This window comes from Ovis aries, chromosome 9 (assembly GCF_016772045.2).
Source record: "Ovis aries strain OAR_USU_Benz2616 breed Rambouillet chromosome 9, ARS-UI_Ramb_v3.0, whole genome shotgun sequence".
NCBI classification, from domain to species: domain Eukaryota; kingdom Metazoa; phylum Chordata; class Mammalia; order Artiodactyla; family Bovidae; genus Ovis; species Ovis aries.
This window is the reverse complement of record NC_056062.1, coordinates 86,348,478-86,373,831: the sequence shown is the minus strand read 5'-3', so window position 1 is coordinate 86,373,831 and position 25,354 is coordinate 86,348,478. Positions and strand designations below refer to the sequence as shown.

The 25,354-nt window shown below is 37.5% G+C and overlaps 1 protein-coding gene across 1 annotated transcript in view; it reads right to left on the bottom strand.

Annotated features, from left to right (window-relative positions):
- Nucleotides 1-422: 422 nt before the first annotated feature.
- The window catches only part of PIP4P2 (phosphatidylinositol-4,5-bisphosphate 4-phosphatase 2), an 87,112-nt gene continuing 62,180 nt past the window's right edge, over nucleotides 423-25,354 (bottom strand). Inside the window, exons 6-7 of the mRNA XM_027973240.3 lie at nucleotides 16,755-16,845; nucleotides 423-16,119 (exon numbers count right to left, since the gene is read on the bottom strand). Of these exons, the coding sequence (XP_027829041.1) occupies nucleotides 15,976-16,119; nucleotides 16,755-16,845 (235 nt within the window). The 3' untranslated portion in view covers nucleotides 423-15,975. The remainder of the gene's footprint in view (nucleotides 16,120-16,754; nucleotides 16,846-25,354) is intronic.

The following is a 25,354-nucleotide window of genomic DNA, read 5'->3' as shown; positions in this document are numbered from 1 at the left end:
GAATAGGACAATTCCTGTCATTACCCGGCTCACAATCTGGCGGGCCATGGGCCATGTGTGCCACGTGTTGGAATAGATTAAAGTTGGGAGCATAGTGCAAAGAATGCCTGAATTGACTCTTAGGCTTGGAATGTCAGCTGTTTTCTAAGCAGCTTATGCTTGGATTGTTGCGGCTGGCTGGGGGAGGAAGGCGAGAAGAGATGGTTCAAAGGGAAGAGAAACCTTGCCTAGTAAGCAGTAGTTGGAGTTGGGGGAAACAGCAGTGGGGAAAGAAAACAAGTTTTCTGTTTGAATCTTTCATAGCTTACCTTTTTGAATACTCGGGAAAGGTCATTCTTACAGCACAATGAAGGGAAGATTTGGGAGGAGGGAGTGTAAGGTATAGCAATATTTGCTGAGAAAAAAAATGCATAACACGAGAGTTGCGAGTGAAGTTTTATTTGGGGCAATATGAGAACTACAGTCCAAGAGTCAGCACCTCAGATAGCTCTGAGAAACTGATCTAAAGAGGGAGGGAGGAAAGATAGTCTATATGTGATATTGGTAAAAGGGGAGTGCATGCAATCAAGCATATATTTTTTTACAGAAAGTTCCTGCTGGTCTCATGAAGCTTCTGCTAGTCACGAGAAACAATCATCACCATGAAGGATTTTAGTGCTTTTCTAAATGTGGGGAAATATATTGGGCTCATAAGGTCAACTCCTGAGAATATCTGTCTAAAGATCTGTCCTGCCAGTTTTCTGGAGCATCAGTTCAGTTCAGTTTAGTTGCTCAGTCGTGTTTCTGGAACATAGAGTGCCTCATTTCTGCTTTCCACCCTGAATTTCTTCAGAAGGTGTTGAAGGTCAGCAGCTGCAGCGGCACATGATTTAATCCTTGTAGAAGTAGACGGCAGGCACCCATGGCAAGTGCCAACTTGTGGTTGACATAGTAGGCCACAGAGGTCTTCCTCGGGAGTGTTTGCAATAACTCTGTCAGCTTAAAAACTATTCACAATCTAAAAGTTGAGAGGTTTTATTTGGTGGGACTTTTTAGGACTTAAGCCCAGGAGACAGTATCTCAAGTTGCCCTGAGAGAACTGCTCTGTGAAGCCGGGGTCAGGGAGGAGTCAAGTTATATAGTACTTTGCAACGAATAGCAGGTGGTCTGAATATCAGAAGTATTTGTGAATTAAAGAAAATCAGATATCCCAAGTTAAGGAATTTAGTGCTTTTCTATGTATGGTAAGATGCAAGAGTCTGGGATCACTGAAATCATTGCTTTCATATGCATCTCAGCTATCTGGAGCCAGTATCCTGTGTGTTTCACATCCTGATTCCTCTGAGCTCACCGTAGGGAGTGGCTATACCTGATGGCTGCCAGATCACAGGTATTAGTCTTCTTGTGTACCATTAGGGCTCAGGAATTTACACGTGGAAGGCCAGACTTGCTGATGACTGTGACTTCGTTGGACTTCCCTCATGGCTCAATCTTTGTTTACTGTTATGGCAGGAAATACTCCATTTCTCAACTCCAAAAGAAAGAATGATGTCTGAGATAAGTAATGAAGTATAAGGGATAGATCTGAGGGATAGAACTGTTGAAGTGAAATCAAGTTTTGTGACAGATTGGACAGAAGGACTGAGTGAAGAAGAGAACCTATAGGGGTTTCTGGGTTGGGTGAACAAGTGAATAAGATAACAAAATGACATAAGATTGGGAACTTAAGAGGTAGAACAGTTTTGGGGAGGGAAATGATGAATTCAGATTGGAACTTGTAAACACGAGATTATAAAAGGATAAGTTGAGCTTTTTTATGTACACACACACAAAATATATACCCATATGTAAATAACATATACATACATGTTATAGATAAATTAGAACATTAAGAAAGGATGCTGATTAAGAAACATATCCATTCCAGAAAGAAGTATTTAGAAAGGGGACTCAAAAGGCCAGTAACCTCCAAAGAAGACTGTGTAAAGGCAAGCAAAAAAAAACTTGACTAGAATGGTACAACTGAAGATGGAATGCCTCTTTGAAAAGGAATCATCTAAGCTAGAAGTGGATGCTGATGTAGGACAGGAAAAAGGTATTTAGGGAAAAGGAAGTGTAGGTATTAATGTCCTGAGGTGAGAGAGAAACAAAGTTTAGCAGTAAGAAGAGAACAATAGTCTAAAATTATAAATCAATAAGTAAAATATAGGTAGTATATGTAGCAGAAGTATTTACATGGGATACAAGTAGTATGACGAAAGAAATAATTCTGCTTGTGGGTGGAAGAAAAGTATCATGGAAGGGTTTACAGGGGAGGTAATGCCTTAGCAGGATTTTCTGGGATAAAAAGGAGTTTACCAAGTTAGGGATATTCCTTGCAGGCAGAAGGACATGTCCAGAAGCATAGAGAATTGAAATACCAAAAAATATCAGTAATTCAGTACTGCAGAAACACAAAATACAAGACACTGCTAGGGTAGTGGTTCAATATTAGGCAGAGGAAGGGAAGAGCCTTTTATCTCTAAGGATGTGGAGAGATGCTGAAGGCCTTTAGGTAGGGTATGATAAGATCTTACGTGTATATGGAAAATGATCACCTAAGTGACTAATGTAGAAAATGGAGTGAGGAGAGGTACAGGCAGCAGACAAGGCAAAAACAGAACCAGAGTGACCAGTTCAAATAGAATTTTACATGCCATGTTGATGAGAGCCACAATTACGATTGGGGAGAAGCCAAAAGGAAAGTGCACACACTTTAGAGAACAGGGAGAGCTAATGGATTGTAGAGGGTGTGAGAAACAAAAATGAAGATGGTGATGCTAAATGAAAATGATCCTAAATGAAAATGATTTAGGCAGCCAGACAGATCTCAGCAATAATGAAAAAATATTGTGAGTCCCCTGAGGAGGAATGGGATGAATCTAGAGGGTAGGTGGAGGGAAGGAACAAAGGGAAGATTAGATGAACAACCATTGTAAGAGGAAGGGGGTCTGCTGTGCAAAGTGTGGTAAGGGGCCTTAGGACTAAAGTTTTCAAATGGTAAATGCGGGAAATTTGCAGAGAGAACTGAAGACAGGTAAGCAATGTTGGAGAGTAATTGAAGGTAAAGATCAAAAATATGTAGTGGCATTTATCTTTGTGGTTATGGGATTCACTGATAAATAGAGATGACAGACTGGAATAAGCAAGAAATTGGAAGTGTTAAAGGTGATATTTAGGAATGGCAGTACAAAGAGAAAGTTTTGTAAGGACAGAGGACACACATGATCAGACAGAGCCTATCTGAGTATTAGTTTGGAGATGGAGTAGTTCTAATTATGGGCACCCATGGTGCAGCTACAGCGGTAAATAGCAGACATGTAATGGAGATAAAGGTCATTGAACTTCAGGGAATCAAAGAACTAAGTCTAGACCAGAGTACTAGAGAAGCCATTCACATTGGTACAAGTCTGCATTATGTGGGAGTAAAAGAAGACCTGTGGATTGCAGACAGTAGACAGAAACTTTTAAAGAAAGGAATCATATAGATGTGTAAGAAGAGGCCAGAAAACAATTAGCCATTGCATAACCTGAGGAATTCTCTACAAATCTCCTGAGCTTACTCTTGATAAAGGCTTAATTGCTAATAAAAATATAATGCATTTTCTTCAAGATTATTTAAATACCAAATACTTGAAGCCAATGGTATATTTGGTGTAGAATATCAGACACTGTAGCAAGGTTTTTCAGAAATTATTTGAATACTGGGAATTTATAGTAGTTCTATATCCAGACATTACACATAAGCACAAGACATTTGAAAAGACAGAGTAAAATCTGTGATCACTTCCTATTTTGTAAACTACCTTAAATGAGATTTAAAGTGAAGTCACTCAGTCGTGTCCGACTCTTTGCGACCCCACAGACTGTAGCCCACCAGGCTCCTCCATCCATGGGATTTTCCAGGCGAGAATACTGGAGTGGGTTGCCGTTTCCTTCTCCAGAGGATCTTCCCGACCCAGGGATCGAACCCAGGTCTCCCACATTGCAGGCAGATGCCTACAATGAGATTTAGTTACACTTAAAAAACTGAAGACTGTCTCTGTGATAGATCAAAGACTCTTACTTGTTAAATTACAAACTGTACTCAGATCTTTAGCCTTATCTGAAAACTTAATAGGCTTTTTTTTTTTTCTGTTTTTCACATGGTATTCCAACTTAAGGTCAAATGTAGATACATTTATCAAACATAAAGAATCTTCGTATTTATTTAAATTTGAAACAGCATGTAAAATAAATATAAAAATTAACTTTTCTTTTTAGCATTTGGCACTATTTAACAATCATTTAAATGAACTGCCATTACAAGAAAGAGCAGTTATTTTAATAAAAAATCATTGCAGGGACTTCCCTGGTGGTCCAGTGGCTAACATCCCAATTTCCCAATGCAAGGGGCCTGGGTTCGATTCCTGGTCAGGGAACTGGATTCCCACATGCCACAACTAAGTATTTGTATACCACAACTAAGTTAGTAGACTGCAACTAAATATCCCAAGTGCTGCAACTAAGACTTAACAGAGCCAAATAAATATTTTTTAAAGAATAAAACAACTATAAAAACTCATCGCATGTCAATTTCCATATATTTAATATGTGATATTCCTGTAATATTGGTTTTTACTATATGTATTTATTTTATTTTTTATAATTAACAAAATCACAGAAAAATTAGTAGGATTATGCTGTAAAGAACAATATTGCATAACAGCCTGGAATGTTAGGTTCATGAACTAAGGTAAATTGGACATGGTCAAGCAGGAGATGGCAAGACTGAACATCAACATCTTAGGAATCAGTGAACTAAACTGGATGGGAATGGGTGAATTTAATTCAGATGACCACTACGTCTACTACTGTGGGCAAGAATTCCTTAGAAGAAATGGGGTAGGCTCATAGTCAACAAGAGTTCAAAAGAATGCAGTTCTTGGCTGCAACCTCAAAAATGACAGAATGATCTTTGTTTCCAAGGCAAACTATTCAATATCACAGTATTCCAAATCTATGCCCCAACCTCTAAGGTTGAAGAAGGTGAAGTTGACTAGTTCTATGAAGACCTACCACACCTTCTAAAACTAACACTAAAAAAAGATGTCTTTTTCATCATAGGAGATGGGAATGCAAAAGTAGGAAGTCATGAGAAACCTGGAGTAGCTCGCAAGTTTGGCTTTGAAATACAAAATGAAGCAGGGCAAAGGCTAACAGAGTTTTGTTAAAAGAATACACTGGTCATAACAAACACCTTTCTCCAACAACCCAGGAGAAAACTACACATGGACATCACCAGATGGTCAGTTCCGAAAACAGACTGATTAGGCTCTTTGCAACCAAAGATGAAGAAGCTCCATATAGTCAGCAAAAACAAGACTTGGAGCTGACTGCGGCTCAGATCATCAACTGCTTATTGCAATATTCAGGTTTAAATTGAAGAAAGTAGGAAAAACCACTAGGCCATTTAGGTACAATCTAAATCAAATCTCTTATGATTATACACTGGAGGTGATGAATACATTCAAAGAATTAGATCTGATAAACAGAGTACCTGAAGAACTGTGGACAGAGGTTTGTAACCTTTTACAGGAGGCAGTGACTAAAACCATCCCTAAGAAAAAGAAGTGGAAGAAAGTAAAGTGGTTGTCTGAGGAGGCTTTACAAATAGCTGAGGAAAGCTCAGAAAGAAAGGCATTGGAGAAAGAGAAGTAAGTATGAAATTTTATGCAGAGCTCTAGAGAACAGCAAGGAGAGAGAAGATTTTCTTAAATGAACAATGGAAAGAAATAGAGGAAAACAATCAAATAATAAAGACTAGAGATCTCAAGAAAATTGGAGCTATTAAGGGAACATTTCCTACAAGGATGGGCATGATATGGGATAGAAATGGTAAGGACCTAACAGAAGTAGAAGAGATCAAGAAAAGGTGGCAAGAACATACAGAAGTACTATACAAAAAAGGTCTTAATGACCAGGATAATCACGATGGTGTGATAACTCACCTAGAGCCAGACATCCTGGAGTGTGAAGTCAAATGGGCTTTAGGAAGAATTACTATGAAAAAAGCTAGGGGAGATTGATGGAATTCCAGCTGAGTTATGTCAAATCTTAAAAGATGATGCTGTTAAAGTGCTGCACTCAATCTGTCAGCAAATATGGAAAACTCAGCAGTGGCTACAGGACTGGAAAAGGTGTTTTCATTCCAATCCCAAAGGACAAGCTGAAGAAAGTTCAAACTACCATATAACTGCACTTATTTCACATGCTAGCAAGGTTATGCTTAAAATCCTTCAAGTCAGACTTCAGCAGTACATGAACCAAGAACTTCAGATGTGCAAGCTGGGTGTTGAAGAAGCAGAGGAATCAGAGATCAAATTGCCAACATTATTGGATCATGAAGAAAGCAAATTGCAGAAAATTGGATCATGGAGAAAGCAAATTCCAGAAAAACATTTACTTCTGCTTCTTTGACTATGCTAAAGCCTTTGTGTGGACCAAAACAACTGTGGAAAATTCTTAAGGAAATGGAAGTACCAGACCACTTTACCTGTCTCCTAAGAGACCTGTATGCAGGTCAAGAAGCAACAGTTAGAATTGGATATGGAACAATTGACTGGTTCAACACCAAGAAAGAATACAACAACACTATATGTTGTCATCTTGCTTATTTAACTTACATGCATAGTACACCATGTGAAATGCCAGCCTGGATGAATCACAAGCTGGAATTAAGATTACCAGGAGAAATATTAACAGTCTCAGATATGCAGATGATACACCCTAATGGCAGAAAGTGAAGAGGAGCTAAAGAATCTCTTGATGAGGGTGAAAGAGGAGAGTTAAAAAGCTGGCTTAAAACTCAACATTAAAAAAACTAAGATCATGGCATCTGGTCCCATCACACCTTGGCAAATAGATGGGGAAACAATGGAAACAGTGACAGACTTTATTTTCTTGGGCTCCAAAATCCCTGCAGACGGTGACTGCAACCATGAAATTAAAAGATGCTTGCTCTTTGGAAGGAAAGCTCTGACAAACCAAGACAGCGTACATCACTTCACCAACATAGGTCCATGTAGTCAAAACTATGTTTTTTCAGTAGTTATGAACAGACCTGAGAGTTGGACCATAAAGAAGACTGACTGCTTTCGAATTATGGTGCTAGAGAAGAATCTTGAGAGTCCCTTGAACTGCAAGGAAATCAAACAAGTCAGTCCTAAAGGCAATCAACCCTGACTATTTCATTGGAAGGACAGATGTTGAAGTTGAAGCTCCAATATGCTGGCCACCTGATGTGAAGTCAACTCATTGGAAAAGACCCTAACGCTGGAAAAGATTGAAGGCAAAAGGAGAAGGAGGTGATGGAGGATGAGATGGTTAGATAGTATCACCTACTCAATGGACATGAATTTGAACAAACTCTGGGCAATAGTGAAGGACAGTGAAGCCTGGCATGCTGCAGTTCATCAGGTCTCAAAAGGTCAGATACAAATTAGCAACTGAATAATAGCAACACGTACTGTTAAGATAAAATGAAGTAAAATTAATAAAGTTTGATATAATAAAGTAAAAAATATTTTTAAGCTATAGTATCCTATTGTTTGTGAAGCAAATATGTAGGACAAGTATTTTCTTTTCTTTCCAGGGATGAGTTACACACAGTGAACAGCAGGGGACACAAAATTGAGAAGTTATTCTCTACATAGCAATGCACAATGAAATCTCATGTTGTAGTGGAAAGCAGATGAATTTTGGAGGCAGACAGACTGTTTGATTTCACCTTGCTCCATCACGTGTAAGTTGTGTGTGTTGTGCCCAGTCTCTTAGTCATTTCTGACTTTTTGTGACCATTTGGACTGTAGCCTGCCAGGCACCTCTGTCCATGGGATTTTTCAGGCAAGAATACTGGAGTGCATTGCCATTTCCTCCTCCAGGGGGTCTTCCAGACCCAGGGATGGAACTTGTGTCTCCTGCATTGAGAGGAGACTCTTCACCACAAACCATTGGGGATGCCCACATATAAGCTGAGTGACCTTTAATTATTCAACCTCTCTTGACTTCTTGGAATCATGATAACTATAACATGGAGATTAAACCAATATATGTAAGACAGCTCAATAAATATTAGGGTTTTCTTCTTCAGTGCTTACTATATAAATATGTGCATGTATGCTTAAACCACCCTGAACAAATGAAAATTTAGATTTTATAGTCATTTTTCCAAACCATGAACATGGAAATGGCTATAGTTTCATGATAGAACAGAAACACAAGTATAGCTAGCTCAAAAATCAAAGCTAAGCAAAAGAAATGAGTTGTGTATGAGTTGCTACTCACATCCAATCAAGGTTTTTTCTATTTATGAAAACGTGAATGTCAGGGAAAGTGCCTGAATATGCGTTGTGCGCATTTTCAGCATGGCTTAGTACAGAGTATGATCCAGGAAAAACCAGCATCAGAATTAACAGGGAGTGCTTGTTGTCTGCAGTTGCCTGTTCTACACAAAATCTTTTTCAGATCTTTGGGAATGGCATGTCAATTTCCCCTGGCAAAGGAGAAACAAGAATACTTGCTCCTTAGGATTCCTGTGAATATTAAACAGCACATGTTGTGAAGCTAGCACCGTACGTGGCATGTATCACTAGAATTCTATCTTTTCTTCCAAATTGACATATGTATACTCACAAATGACTTGCTCAAAAACACTTGATCATGGTTCCATCTTTTCTCTCTTTAATAAGAACTAAGGCCCTTTTTTTTTTTTTTTGCTACTTTGGTGCACAGGGGACAAATAAATCCTTTTCTGACTAGTGGCTATATTATATTCTTTCCAATAATATTTTCCTAGCACTTTGTGTTCCAGTTCTGTACTAGTCACTAGTCTATTTTAAATAACACTAGTATAAGGTGTCATGAATTTGGGTGTAGTTAATTAAAAATATATGATAATTCATATAAGACTAAGCTTGAATATATAATATGCTAATTTTAAACTTAAGGTTTTAGGAATTAAATTCATTGACTTGGATTTTAATAAATTTATTTTAACTCTTTAAGAATCTAAATGACAATGTAACAAATATTGATGTGATCATCACTTAGCATTCTTATCTGTTTACCAAAAGGAAACTTAGGACTTTTCAACTATTAATCTAGTACAGAAATAAAGTAAAAATCAGTTATCTTTCACCATGCACAGAAAATGAATTCTTACATTTAGTGTTTAATTATCCTTAGTTTCTTCAACACATAATATGTAAAATTATTTTAAAGAAATGAATTATACGCTACATATTCTAACCTGATTTTGTCTCACAATATTTGTAAACCATTCCAATTAAAGAGATGAAAATTTTAATTACTGCCTGTTGTTTTACAGTATAGATACACCATAAATTATTTCACCTGTGCATGCTCAGTTACTAAGTCGTGTCCATCTCTTTGCAATCCCATGGACTGTAGCTCACTAGCCTCCGCTGTCCATGGGACTTCCCAACCAAGAATACTGCAATGGGTTGTCATTTCCTCCTCCAGGGAATCTTCCTGCCCCAGAGACTGAACTAGGATCTCCTGCATTGGCAGGCAGATTCTTTACCACTGAGCCACCTAGAAAACCCTAATTTATTTCACTTAGTCCACATGATTCAATTTTTAGACATTTCCTTATTTTAACCCCCATTTTAAATAAAAATGTGATAAACAACAATGTTGTACATACATATTTAATATTTTATTCATAACACCTTTAGGATAAATTCTTGAGACAAATTACTAGGTGTAAGAATGTGTGTATTTTCCCATATCTTCAAAACTGCAGGAATACTCCAATACTTCTGCTCTATTTCACTTTTGTTGTGGTAGGTTAAATTTTTTTCATATAGTTTTTTATACTCTTTGTTAGCAAACTTTTAAAAGATGATGTTTATTAACTACTGTATTTCTTCTTTTTTGAATGGCTTTAGCATATTAAAATGTAGAGACATTACTTTGCCAACAAAGGTCCATCTAGTCAAGGCTATGGTTTTTCCAGTGGTCATGTATGGATGTGAGAGTTGGACTATCAAGAAAGCTGAGCACCGAAGAACTGATGCTTTTGAACTGTGGTATTGGAGAAGACTCTTGAGAGTCCCTTGGACTGCAAGGAGATCCAACCAGTCCATCCTAAAGGAGATCAGTCCTGGGTATTCATGGGGAGGACTGATGTTGAGGCTGAAACTTCAATACTTTGGCCACCTGATGTGAAGAGCTGACTCATTTGTAAAGACCTGATGCTGGGAAGGATTGAAGGTGGGAGGAGAAGGAGATGACAGAGGATGAGATGGTTGGATGGCATCACCGACTCAATAATGCTCCAATGAGCATCTTTGGTGATGGACAACGAGGCCTGGTGTGCTGCTGTTCATGGAGTCACAGAGAGTTGGACATGACTGAGTGACTGAACTGAAGTGAATCATGCCTTTAGTCCCTTCTCATATCAAAAAGATTAATTCTTTATACTATTTTTAAAAGATCTTCTCCAGTTTGTCTTTTGGATTTGCTTATGATTTTTTCTTTTAATCATACAAGCTATTAATCCTTTCTATTAATTTTTAAAAACTGAAGTATTATAATGACTTACAATATATTTCAGGGATGTAACATAATGATTTTAATACACCACAAAATGATCACCATAAAATATCTAGTTACCACCGATCACTGTACTGTTATTAAATATTATTTACTATATGCCCTATATTGTTATTGATCATGATTTATTATATTCCCTATGTTATACATTACATCCCTGTGACTTATTTATTTTGTAATTGAAAGTCTGTACGTACCTCTTAATCTCTCTCATCTATTTCACTTATCTCCTTCAGACCCTACCTATTTGCTTTCTGTATCAATGAATCTGTTTCTGTTTTGTTTGCTTTGTTTTTTAGACTTCATATGTAAGTGAAATTACATGGTATTTGTGTTTTTCTGACTTATTTCACTTAGCGTAATACTCTTTAGGTCTACGCATGTTGTCACAAATGGCAAGATTTCATTCTTCTTTCACAACTGAGTAGCATTCCATTTACTATGCATGCCACATCGTCTTTATCCATTCATCCTTTAATAGACAGTTAGGCTCCACCCATGTCCTGGCTATCATAAATAATGCTACACTGAAAATAGGGGTACATATGCCTAATGCTTTCCTTTCCTTCACAAAAACACGCAGAAGTGAAATTGCAGCATCCCATGGTAGTTCTATTTTTAGTTTTTTGAGGAACCTAAATACTATGTTCCATGTATCTGTACCTATTTGCATTCACACCAGCAGTGATCAGTAACTCCCTCTGATTCACATCCTCACCAATACTTGTTATTTGTTATCTTTTTTATTATAAATATTCTGTAAGTTGGTTTCTTGCAGCTCTGGTTTGCATTTCCCTGATATAAGTGATACTGAGCATCTCCTCATGTGTCTGTTGACCATCTATATGTATTCTTTGAAAAATGTCTATTCAGGTCTTCAGCCCATTTTTAAATTTTTTTTTATGTTGAGTAGTATGAGGTTTTTTTTTAATATTTTGGATATTAACCTAGTATCAGATGTACTGTTTGCAAAGATCTCCCATTCAATAGGTTGCCTTTCATTTTGTTGATAGTTTCCTTTGCTGAGAAAAAGCTTTAGCTTGATGTGGTCACATTTGTTCATTTTTGACTTTGTTTCCCTTGCCTGATGAGACATACCCATAAAAATATTGGTAAGACTCAACTCAAAGAACATACTGCCTATGTTTCTTCTAGGAGTTTTATGGTTTCAGGTCTTACATTTAAGTCTTTAACTCGAGTTTATTTTTGTATGTGATATGAGAAAGTAGTCCAGTTTGATTCTCTTGCATCTAACTGTTTACCATTTATTGAAGACGTTGTCTTTACCCATCATATGTTCTTGCCTTCCTTCCAGATTAACTGACCACATATGTGTGGATTTATTTCCGGCTCTTGATTCTTGATTCCATTAATGTTTGTTTTCTTGCCAGCATCATACTGTCTTGATTACAGCAGCTTTGTAGTATAGTTTGAAATTAGGGAGCATAATATATCCAGTTGTGTTCATTTTTATCGCAATTATTTTGGCTATTCAAGGTCTTTTGTGTTTCCGTAAAATTTTAGAATTATTTGTCTTAGTTCTGTGAAAAATGCCATTGGTGCTTTGATAGGGATTACAATGAATCTTATTTTAGCAGCATTAATTCTTCCAATACATGAGGATGGCATATCTTTTCATTTGTTTGTGTGGTCTTCAATTTCTTTCATTAACGTCATAGTTTAATAAGTCTTTCACCTCTTGTAAAAGATTGATTAAATTTAATCCTGGGTATTTTATTCTTTTTGATACAATTGCAAATGGGTCATTTACAAATTATCCATTACAAAAATGGGGTTTTCTTTCTGATAGTGTATACAAGTCAACAGATTTCTATATATTAATCTTCTGTCCTACAAGGTGCTGAATTCATTTATTAGTTTTAGTAGTTTTTCGGTGGTGTCTTTGCCATTTTCTGTATTTATGTATATAGTATCATATAATTGGCAAACAGTGACAGTTTTACTTCTTCCTTTCCAGTTTGGATTCCTTTTATTGCTTTTCCTTATCTGATTGCTGTAGCTGTGTGTGTGTGGGTGTGTGGGTGTGCGCACTCAGTCGCATCCGACTCACTGCAACTCCATGGACTGTAGCCTGCCAGGGTCTTCTGTCCATGGGATGTTCCAGGCAAGAATACTGGAGCGGGTTGGCATTCCCTACTCCAGGTGATCTTCCTGCCCTGGGATCATATCCACCTCTCTTGCAGGTCCTGCATTGGCAGGCGGATTCTTTACCACTAGCGCCACCTGGTGGCAGAAGCCCGATTGCCATAGCTAGGACTCCCAATTCTATGTTGAATAAAAGTGGCAAGAGTGGACACCTTGTCCTTTTCCTGATCTTTGAGGAAAGGCTTTCGGCTTTTCACTGTTGACTATGATATTGCTGTAGGCTTGTCATATATATTAAAAAGCAGAGACATTACTTTGCCAACAAAGGTCCGTCTAGTCAAGGCTATGGTTTTTCCAGTGGTCATGTATGGATGTGAAAGTTGGACTGTGAAGAAAGCTGAGCGCCGAAGAATTGATACTTTTGAACTGTGGTGTTGGAGAAGACTCTTGAGAGTCCCTTGGACTGCAAGGAGATCCAACCAGTCCATTCTAAAGGAGATCAGTCCTGGGTGTTCTTTGGAAGGACTGATGCTGAAGCTGAAACTCCAGTACTTTGGCCACCTCATGCAAAGAGTTGACTCATTGGAAAAGACTCTGATGCTGGGAGGGATTGGGGGCCCGAGGAGAAGGGAACGACAGAGGATGAGATGGCTGGATGGCATCACCGACTCGATGGATTGTGAGTCTGAGTGAACTCCGGGAGTTGGTGATGGACAGGGAGGCCTGGCATGCTGCGATTCATGGGGTCGCAAAGAGTCAGACACGACTGAGCGACTGAACTGAACTGAACTGAACTGAACTGTCATATATGGCTTTTATTATCTTGAGGTATGTTCCCTCTACACCCACATAGTTGAGAGGTTTTTTTTTTTATTATCACAAATAGATGTTGAATTTCTTATTAATATCTGCTTTGAGGTTCTACTTGGAAACTCTTTCCTTATCACAAGTCTATACAAATATTTACCTATACACAGTATATAAGAATTTAACATACCAATTCATTCAATCATTTATTCACTTGTGCAACAAGCATCTACTGAACATATACACACTAGGCATTGTTCTAAATGCTGGAAATAAAGCAACAAATAAGACCAAGTTTCTTGCTATCATGAGTTATATTCCAAAAGGAATATGATCAAACAGGATATAATTTAATGTGGTTTAAAGTTAATGGGGGGAGGAATGTATTATTCAGTATACAATGCTGCTACAACTAGTCAACCATTGAGAAAAAAATAGATTATTTCATACCTAGGATCAAATATATTACAAATGGATTAAAAATCTTTGTTTAAATATTTAAAATAAAGCACAAAAATACTGGAAAAATGTAACTGAATATTATATAAAGGAACATCATATGCATTCTTGAACATGACAACTTTAGAGTAAGATCTCAAGGCAACTTTGGAAAGACCTCTTTTTTTTTTTAATGGAATAGAACAAGGTAATTTTTGAACAATAATCTTTATTAGTGTATTTTCAAAGATACATATAATCCTGAGCTAGTGCATTTATACATTTATCATTTACTCCTTGAAATTTATGTGCATTTTGCCCCAAACTCTCTGATGAGTACATTTTATACTAATCAGGAACATAAATAATTAAAAATATTATTCTTATCTCTGGAATAGCCAATTGATTTACTCAGATCACCTCATTATCTAATTCTATTCAGTACTACTTCAAAAGCTTTAGACTATTACCTTTCAGCTAAGTAATTTCTTTTTAAAACTACAAAGATGGGCAGTGCAAGAGGTGATTCTTTAAATCCTAGTGAATTCCTAGAAAACTACATTGCTTTTTGTCTTTGATCTGTATTTGGAATAAATTTGGTAATCATTTGACCAGCTATCTTTGAGAAGGATGATAAAACTAACTACATCTAATCTTAACATTTTAGCCTGTGTAAAATGTCACAGGCTTCCTTCACATTTCAGTATTCCATATGTGTGTTCTCAGTTGTGTCTGACTGACTGTGACTCCATGGATTATAGCCCTCTAGGCTTCTCTGTCTATGGAATTTTCCAGGCAAGAATACTGGAATGGGTTGCCATTTCCTCCTCCAGGGAATCTTCTCAACCCAGGCATCGAACCCAAGTCTCTTGCATGTCCTGCACTGGCAAGCAGATTCTTTACCACTGTGCCATCTGGGAAGCCCCACGTATTCCATAAATTAAGGGCATGGCAACCCACTCCAGTATTCCTGCCTGAAGAACTTCACGGACAGAGGAGCCTGGCAGGCTACAGTCCATGGACGTGCAAAGGATCAGACACGACTGAGCGACTAAAACACACACACACACCCCAATAAGAAAAATTAACCATGATCTAATGAAAAGGAGGACAATCTGATACAGATACATTTTTGTAAACTGTTAAACATTATGAAACATGTTATGTGAAACACTTTCTTCAAGTTCCATAAAGGAATACATAGAGATGGTTAATATTAAATTTCATAAATCTAGGCCAGAACTTTTATAATTAGAACATTTTCAAACAATGACAAAAATGAAAGACAAAAGTCCTGTGATCTTTGAGAACAAACATTTATCCAACATATCTCCAACGGTGGACAAATAAATATTTTATTCTCATATTTTAAATTACTACCAAAATATTATTTATTTCTACAAACAACATAAAACAAGCATACAGTATCTAGAAATGGTCTTTATCTGACAAGAATGTCAAGTCTTTGAAGGTACACTAAACATATTTTTTTTTCCTGAACAATGTCACTATGATCTTAGGTTAAAGTTACTATAAGCAGTTCAAGCAAAATGCATATTGCTTAGATTTAAAGCAAGCAATTGTGATAGCTTAATTAAAAAGTGAATATAAATGTGAAGCTATTACAGCAATATTTATAAACACTCCTTGAGAATACTCACAGACCAGCAAGTAATAGAATAATTGATTTAAAAATAATGAAAGTGTGGTGTTAGGTATAAAGATGGGAACAAATCAAAAATACCTTTAAGACATGTAAAAGAACATGAAGACCAAGCTTTATTATTTGGAGCTTGAAAACTTAGCAGCAAAAGAAACTATTTGCCTATAATGTAGTACAATAAACATTTGTTCATATAAGGCTCCCAGTCTTAAAACTTCATACATAAATGAAAATGAAATCCATTAGGTAAATGATTTAAGATGTCCAGAGTAGCTTATCAAGAACTGTTAGATACCCTCAACCGCATCACAAGGTCATAAACAAGCTTATGCAAAACTGTGTTCTGGATAACTCACTCTTATGGCTCCCCAATAACAAGCTCGGATAAGGCAGACCAAACCTAAGAGATAAGCAATTGCCCAAGAAACATAGGTTGCATGAAATCGTCTTGCAAAATCTTGGGTACCAACCTAAAATAAAAAGCAATATAAAAATAAAAGGTTAGAAACTGAGAATTTGTGTTGGCTTTTTTGGTGATTTTTATGAAACATATTCCCGAGATGACAAAATATGAGTTGCTGCATTTGTTGACTGACACGGATAGAGCAAAATTTCATAAAATGACATAGCAGATTATGTTAACTATACATTTTATCAAATCAACAAAAATCCCATTAAACCATTTATAAAGGAATTTAATCTATATCCCTGATGCCATCCCCATATTGATAATAAATCTTTGTCTGACTTGAATAAAAAGAAGAATTTTTTAGACCATTGTAGCTGAATGAGTATTGCTTCAGCTCTGGCCATGGCAAAACTGGGGCTGGCACTAAATAAAAACAAATGGGCTTTTTGTTAAATGCGTGATATCAAGAACTTTCAGAGGGATCCCAAGACATGATTTCACCTGGATGGGCAAACTCCGCTGAGAACAAGCCCATGGATTGCCTTCAGATTGCTCAAAATTTTTTAGAAGCTTCTAGCCTGGCATGTCAGGGAGGCAGGTTCTTTAGGGATCAATGAAAGTTGTTCCAAACCTCACCATTTACTACTGATCAAGTTAAGAGGAAAGAATTCTAACAAGGAATAGAGTAATACTCACAGTTAATCCAATCCCAATGAAAATACATATCATTCCAATGGTAATATATACACAGCAGCGCCTTCGAGGAAGTGCACTACCCACTGAAGAACTGTAAATTTCATGAGAACAAAAAAGAATATTAAGTATGAACATGAAGGTTCTCCATATCATCATTGTGAGTACTAATTCATGACTTTAGTAACATATATATGCTTCCATTTATTTCTTCAACTTGAGAGACAAGAACGTGCATAATAAGAATGATATCTGGGGGGACCTCCCTGGTGGTCCGGTGGTTTAGAATTCACCTTTCAATGCAGGGGACGTGGGTTCAACCCCTGGTCAGGGAACTAAGAACCCACATACCGCAGGGCAATTAAGCCCTCGAGCCAGAACTAGAGCAGTCTCCAAACTGCAACAAGAGAAGCCTGCTCCCTGCAGCTAGAGAAAGCCCATGCACCACAACAAAGAGCTTGCAGGCCACAACGAAGACCCAGTGCAACCAAAATAAAAATAAAAAAGAATGATATTTTTAATGAGCTATCTAAATCATAATTAGTGAGTTTGTGTTGTAGTGACTCGTTGTAGTTTTAAACAAGATTCAAGTCTTGGTCATTGACAATATCCATAAAAACCCACAATAGTCAATGATTATTTTCCAAGATAAAATTTTATTACCAAAAAACTCTATTTCAGAATGGAAAATAGGTTCTATCTTAAAAATAGCATTTTTTTCTCTTACATTTATAACTGTTGGCATATGTTTAGTGTAGAAAATAAGAATAAAGAATAAAAAGGAAAATTACCTATAATTCCACTACCATGAATACCACTGAACATTTTGCCTATTTTTCTGCAGCCATCTTTTCTAACTTACCAATTTAGCATAAGCATTTTCTTACATCATTAGGTATTCTCAAAGTAGAATTCTGAAAGATGAATATAACATAACTTAATGAATTCCCTACTATTGGACACTTAGCATTTTCCTTCTTGTAAATAACGCCAGCCAAGCTTCCTTGGTGGCTTAGCTGGTAAAGAATCCACCTGTAACGTGGGAGACCTGGGTTCGATCCCTGGGTTGGGAAGATCCCCTGGAGACGGGAACAGCTACCCACTCCAGTATTCTGGCTGGAGAATTTCATGGACTGTATAGTTGAAGTGGTCACAAAGAGTCGGACACGACTGAGTTACTTTCACAAGCAACATCTAAAATCATTCTGCTTTTTAAAAAGTGGAAGTAGAGGTGATTTACAATGTTTGTTTTTTTTAAATTTCTGCTGTCCAACAAAGTGACTCAATTTTACATATATATATGTCGTGAAGTCACTCAGTCGTGTCCGACTCTTTGTGACCCCATGGATTGTAGCTCACCAGGCTCTTCCATCCATGGAATTTTCTAGGCAAGAGTACTGGAGTGGGTTGCCATTTCCTTCTCCAGGGGATCTTCCCAACCCAGGGATCGAACCCGGGTCTCCTGCATTGCGGGCAGACGCTTTACCATCTAAGCCACCATATAGATATGTGTATAGATATGTGTATATGTGTATTCGTTACTTTCTTTTCCATTATGGTTTATCACAGGATATTGGATATAGTTCCCCGTGCTACATAGTTGGGCCTTGTTGTTTATCCATCCTATATATACTAGTTTGCATATGCTGACCCCAAACTCCCAATCTATTTCTCCCCTACCCCACCACTATGGCAACCAACTTACACTCCCAGTAACAGCGTAGGAGGGCTCCCTTTTCTCCACTCCTCTCCAGTATTTGTTATTTGCAGAATTTTTAACAATTTCCATTCTGAGTGGTGTGAGATGGGACCTCACTGCAGTTTTGCTTGCATTTCCCTAATAATTAGCCATGCTGAACATCTTATAATGTGCTTTTTGGCACATTTCTATGTCTTTGGAAAATGCCTATTTAGGTCTTTTGCCCATTTTTCAATTGGGTTGTTTGTTTGGTTGCTATTGAGTTATCTGCATATTTTGAAAATTTAGCTCTTGTCAGTCACATCATGTGCAAGTTATTTTCTCCCAGCCACTAGTTTTTCTTTTCATTTTCTTAATGGTTCTTTTGCTGTACAAAAGCTCGTAAGTTTCATTAGGCCCATTTGTTTATTTTTGCTCTTATTTCTATTGCCTTGGGGGACTGACCTAAGAAAATATTGGTACAATTTATACTGGAGGATGTTTTGCCTATGTTCTCTTCTAGGAGTTTTATGGTGTCATGTCTAATGTTTAAGTCTTTAAGTCATTTTGAGGTTATTTTTGCATATGGTATGACAGTGTTTCTAATTTCATTAGAGATGTAGCTGTTCAACTTTCCCAACACCCCTTGCTGGAGAGACTGTTTTATCCCTATTGTATATTTTTGCTTCCTTTGTTGAAGATGAATTGACCATAGGTGTGTGGATTTGTTTGGGGGCTCTCTATTCTGTTTCATTGATCCATATATGTTTTTGTGTCAATATCATGCTGTTTTGATTACTGTAATTTTGTAGTGTAGTCTGAAGTCTGGGAGCATTATGCCTTCAGCTTTGCTCTTTTTCTTCAGGATTGTTTTGGCAATTCTGGGTCCTTTATGATTCCATATGAATGTAAGAATTATTTGTTTAATTCTGTGAAAAAGGTCATGAGTAATTTGATAGGGATCTCTTTAAATCTGTATATTGCTTTGGGTAGTATGGCCATTTTAATAATACTAATTTTTTGCATTGTTAGAATTAGGATTACAAAATTAAAGAGATTAAACTTTTAAAAATCTTAAATACACATGCAAGAAGCCTATGGGAAATTCATAATATATATCTCTCAATTGAAATTCTAAATTCAATGGTTTTCAGTTCTCTCTACTTCTAATCAAAAAAAAAAAAATTCAGAATAGTAAAAGTATAGCAAAGGTCAAAAAGCCAAACTAGTACTTTCTCTTTTCCTAAACAAACATACATTAACCCATATCATATATCACATATTGTGTTACTGGATGGTATTGTTGTTTTCAGTTGCCCTGTTGTGTCTGACTCTTTGGGACCCCATGGACTGCAACACACCAGGCTTCTCTGTCCCTCACCATCTCCCGAAGTTTGCCCAAGTTCATGTCCATTGCATCAGTGATGCCATCCAGCTATCTCACCTTCTGATGCCCTCTTCTCCTGCCTTCAATCTGTCCCAACATCAGGGACTTTTCCAATGAGTTGACTGTTTGTATCAGGTGACTGAAATACTGGAATTTCAGCTTCAGCATCAGTCCTTCCAATGAATATTCAGGGTTGATTTCTTTTAAAATTGACTTGTTTGATCTCCTTGCTGTCCAAGGGACTCTCAAGAGTCTTCTCCAGCACCACAGTTGGAACGCATCAATTCTTTGGCTCTCTGCCTTCTTTATGGTCCAGTTCTCACAACCACACAAGGCCACTGGGAAGACTATAGCCTTGATTATACAGACCTTTGTCAGCAGAGTAATGTCTCTGCTTTTCAGCACACTGTCTAGGTTTGTCATAGCCTTCCTGCCAAGAAGCAATTGTCTTCTGATTTCACGACTACAGGCACCATCTGCAGTGATTTTAGAGCCCAACAGGAGGAAATCTGTTATTATTTCCACCTTTCCCCCTTCTATTTGCCATGAAGTAATGCAGCTGGATGCCATGATCTTCATTTTTTTAATATCTAGTTTTAATCTGGCTCTTTCACTCTCCTCCTTCACCCTCTTCAAGAGGCTCTTTAGTTCCTCTTTGCTTTCTGCCATTAGAGTGGTATCATCCTCATATCTGAGGTTGGTGATGTTCCTCCCACCTATCTTGATTCCAGCTTGTAACTCATCCAGCTTGGCATTTCTCATTTTGTCCTTAGGGAACAGGTTAAACAGGGTGACAGCAGACAGCCATATATATATATATATATATATATATATATATACATATAATTATCTGATTTGTCTGTGTACAGCCAGTGTCAACATTATACCTACCACGTAGTAAATTACTCATAGAATGTCTACTGAATAAATGAAATATAGAAATACATCACTTACTAGGCATAATTTAGGAGTGTGCTATTCCAAAAAGGTTACTTTTGCACAACAGAAAAGTAGCTTCCTTTAAGTCCCAAATCTTTTTTAAAATTGGTGAATATTGTTGCAAATATGTATCATAAAAATTCCTGAATACTTGAACCAAAACAGCAACATCTGGATGATCTGGGAGTGGGGGGTGGTTATCATTAATTGCAGTAGTATACAGCCTATCACCTGGAGTTAACAGGGAATCTGTGACTCACTCTCTGTATGTTATATTTAACTTTGACCACTTTTAATAACCATGTATGCATTTGGTGATTTCTCCTGTGTTATATATCACAGCTGGCCATCATTTCTTATTTACCTAAGTATCTGCCTCTGGCGGTCTAATCTACAATGGAAGTGAAAGTGAAAGTGGCTCAGTTGTCTCTGACTCTTTGTGACCCCCTGGGCTATACAGTCCATAGAATTCTCCCGGCCAGAATACTGGAGTGGGTAGACTTTCCCTTCTCTAGGGGATCTTCCCAACCCAGGGATCGAACCCGGATCTCCCGCATTGCAGGCAGATTCTTTACCAGCTGAGCCACAAGGGAAGCCCAATCTACCATGGATTAGAAGGCAACTGAATTTACTAGAATAAATCAAAAGTTTCTAAGTGAATACTGTAGCAGCTTTTCTATGAGGCAAAGGAACACACTTTTGTGTTTAAAGTGTGTTTAGAAACACACTTTAGTTTTCTAATGCTTAGAAAGCCCACGCTCATTTTTCATCACTCAACATAAACAGTCTCTACCTCTGGAAAATCTTTACAGGAAAGAAATAATTTACCGCTACTTTACAACCCAAATGCCATCTTATCACAAGGAAAGGCAATGACCAAAAACACCTATTGCATGGATAATAAAATCTCCTATACATTTAATACAAATGTGGTATCTGTATGTAACACATAATATTGTTTTGCAAGTGTTAAAACTTTTTACACATACATGTGTTAAACTGTTTGCTTCTGTGACTTATTTTTTTCCCCCTTGATACTCTACATGACTTTCCCATATTCACATGCAGAAATTTACTTCATTCATTTTCACAACTATCTTCCATTATACACACACACACACACACACACACACACATACATGGAGCTTGCTCATTCTTGCTGATGGACAGTCAGGGACTTAAAAAAAATTTTTTTTTTTTTGCTATTATAACAAGACTGTTTCAAATACACTCTCAATGTTTCCTTAGGTAAATATGCAGGAAAGTGAAAGTGGCTCAGTTTATCAAACATATACCTAGGAATAGAATTGCTGGGTTGTAATGTAGACATATCTTTACTTTTCACAAATGCCAAATTTATATCTCCACTGACACTATATGAGGACTTCCATTGTGCTACCTATATCCTCATTAACATTTCAGCACTTGATATGTTCTCAGGTTTGAGAATTTCATGAGTGTGAATGGTATTTCATTGTGAATTTATTATGTATTAATGTATAACTAATTTGTAGTGATGTTGGACATCTTCTCATATGCAGGTTGACTACTGATTTTTTCTATTAATTGTTTGTTCATACCTATTGTCTCTTTGTCTTGGGCTGTATTTAGATAATTCATAGATGATATTTATACAGTCTGCATACTATTCCATGCAGCTATATATACCACACATATCTTTTTTTTAAAGGATTTTTTAATATGGACTATTTCTGAAGTTTTTATTGAATCTGTTACAATAGTGCTCTGTTTTGCGTTTTGTTTTTTTGGCCATGAAGCATGTGAGGTCTTAGCTCCCTGACCTGTGATTGAACCCACAGCCCCTGCACTGGAAGGTGAAGTCTTAGCCACTGGACTGTCAGGGAAGTCCCTATACATATCTTCTTATAGTCTGTTTTTACAAATTCATCTTTAATAACATATTTTGATATGAGTATTTACCAGTGATACCAATGTAATACAAAGTACTTCTAATATAGTCAAAACTACCAATCTTTTCCTTTAATGTTTGTACTTTTTTAGGAAATTCTTTTCTACTTCTGTCATAAAAATATTTTTCTACCTTTTCTTCTAAAAGTATTACAATTTTGCTTTTTGCATCGCCAGCTACAAATTGGCACTTGCCAGCTACCTTTGCAGGGATTAAATCATGAGCTGCTGCAGCTTACTGACCTTCAACACTCCCTGAAAGGAGTTCAGGGTGGAGTTCAGGAATGAGACACTTTGTTCTCTGAGAAAATCTGGCAGACCAGGTCTTCAGATAGATCTTTTCAGGAGAAGATTTTATGAGCCCAATTCTTGCAGCTCCTCATTTCTAGAAAAGCACTAATGTCAACTCCTCTTATGTCTACTAGGGGTAGTAAGAGTCACTAGTAGCAACTAATGACTCCATAAGACCAGTAGCAATCTTCTGCAAAAATTGGTGCTTGATTGCATGTACTCCCCCTTCACCAAAATCACACATATACTGACCTTCCTCCCTACCTCTCTGGAGCAGTATCTATCCCTGATAAAACTTAACTCCCAACTCTCACACTGTGCCTTTTTTTTTCAGTTGGCAGCATTTATGTTGATTGTCAAGAGCATAGTTCTTATAATTATTCATTTTTATTCTACATATATCAAAGTTAGATTACTTGTTGCACACAAGTTTGGAATTTATATTTCCGATGAAGCGACCATAATGATAATAATACCCTAAAGCATATGATACAATTAAGGTATATGCTAAAATACTATAACAGAGAAATCTAGAAAACAGTAGCTTTATTTCTCTTGCACATAAGAATTCAAAGGTAAATATACACCCAAGGGCTAGTAAACAGTCTGTTCCATGACTGCCACTCACTCAACATGGTAACAAACGTCCTGCTGCAGGTGCCTTCTCCAAACAACTGGAAGAAGGGAGTAAAAAGCAGGACAAGCAGGTTTTGTCTTTAAATAGAGTTCCAGGAAGATGTAGTCATCACTTTTGTTCATATGCCATGGTTGTCAACACAAACACATGGTCACAACCATCTGCAAGAGAGGTTAGGAAGCGGAGTCTCTAGCTGAGCAGCCATTAAGACTGACAGTTCCACTGTAAGGAAGAAAAGAACAGCAGTCTCTGCTATTTGACCTAGTATTACTATTGCTCTTTTACTGTTGGTTAGTGTTTGCCTGGTATAGCTTTCCTTTTGGTTAGTGTTTCACAGTTTCACTTTTTACTTTTATTCCATGTTCTCATATTTTATGTTTCATCTTCAAATTGCATATAGATGTACTTAAATCTAGCCTGATAATTTCTCACAAGTTTAATAAGTTTATATATATTCTGACAACTAATATACATTGATTATTTCTTCTTATTTTGGTTTTCTACTCTCTGTTTTCTTTGCCCTCCATCCCCTTTTCTAGATTTCTTTTGGATTGACTCTGATGCTCTTTGAAGAAAGCAATGGCACCCCATTCCAGTACTCTTGCCTGGAAAATGCCATGGACAGAGGAGCCTGGTGGGCTACAGTCCATGGGTTTGCAAAGAGCTGGACACCACAGAGCGACTTCACTTTCACTTCACTTTCATGCGTTGGAGAAGGGAATGGCAACCCACTCCAGTGTTCTTGCCTGGAGAATCCCAGGGACAGGAGAGCCTGGTGGGCTGTTATCTATGGGGTTGCACAGAGTCGGACATGACTGAAGCGACTTAGCAGCAGCAGCAGCTGACGCTCTTATTTCATTTGCTACCTACTATTTTGAATTTTAATGATGTATCAGTTTACTCCAGTTCAGTCGCTCAGTCATGTCCGACTCTTTGTGACCCCATGAATCACAGCACGACAAGCCTCCCTGTCCATCACCAACTCCCGGAGTTTACTCAAACTCATGTCCATCTAGTCAGTGATGCCATCCAACCATCTCATCCTCTGTCGTCCCCTTCTCCTCCTGCCCCCAATCCCTCCCAGCATCAGGGTCTTTTCCAATGAGTCAGCTCTTTGCATGAGGTGGCCAACATACTGGAGTTTCAGCTTTAGCATCAGTCCTTCCAATGAACACCCAGGACTGATCTCTTTTAGGATGAACTGGTTGAACCTCCTTGCAGTCCAAGGAGCTCTGGCAAGAGTCTTTTCCAACACCACAGTTCAAAAGCATCAATTCTTTGGCGCTCAGCTTTCTTCACAGTCCAACTCTCACATCCATACATAACCACTGGAAAAACCATAGCCTTAACTAGACAGACCTTTGTTGGCAAAGTAATATCTCTGCTTTTGAATATGCTATCTAGGTTGGTCATAACTTTTCTTCCAAAGAGTGAGTGTCTTTTAATTTCATGGCTGCAGTCACCATCTGCAGTGATTTTGGAGCCCCCCCAAAATAAAGTCTGACACTGTTTCCACTGTTTCCCCATCTATTTGCCATGAAGCGATGGGACCAGATGCCATGATCTTCGTTTTCTGAATGTTGAGCTTTAAGCCAACTTTTTCACTCTCCTCTTTCACTTTCATCAAGAGGGTTTTTAGTTCCTCTTCACTTTCTGCCATAAGGGTGGTGTCATCTGCATATCTGAGGTTATTGAGATTTCTCCCGGCAATCTTGATTCCAACTTGTGCTTCTTCAGCCCAG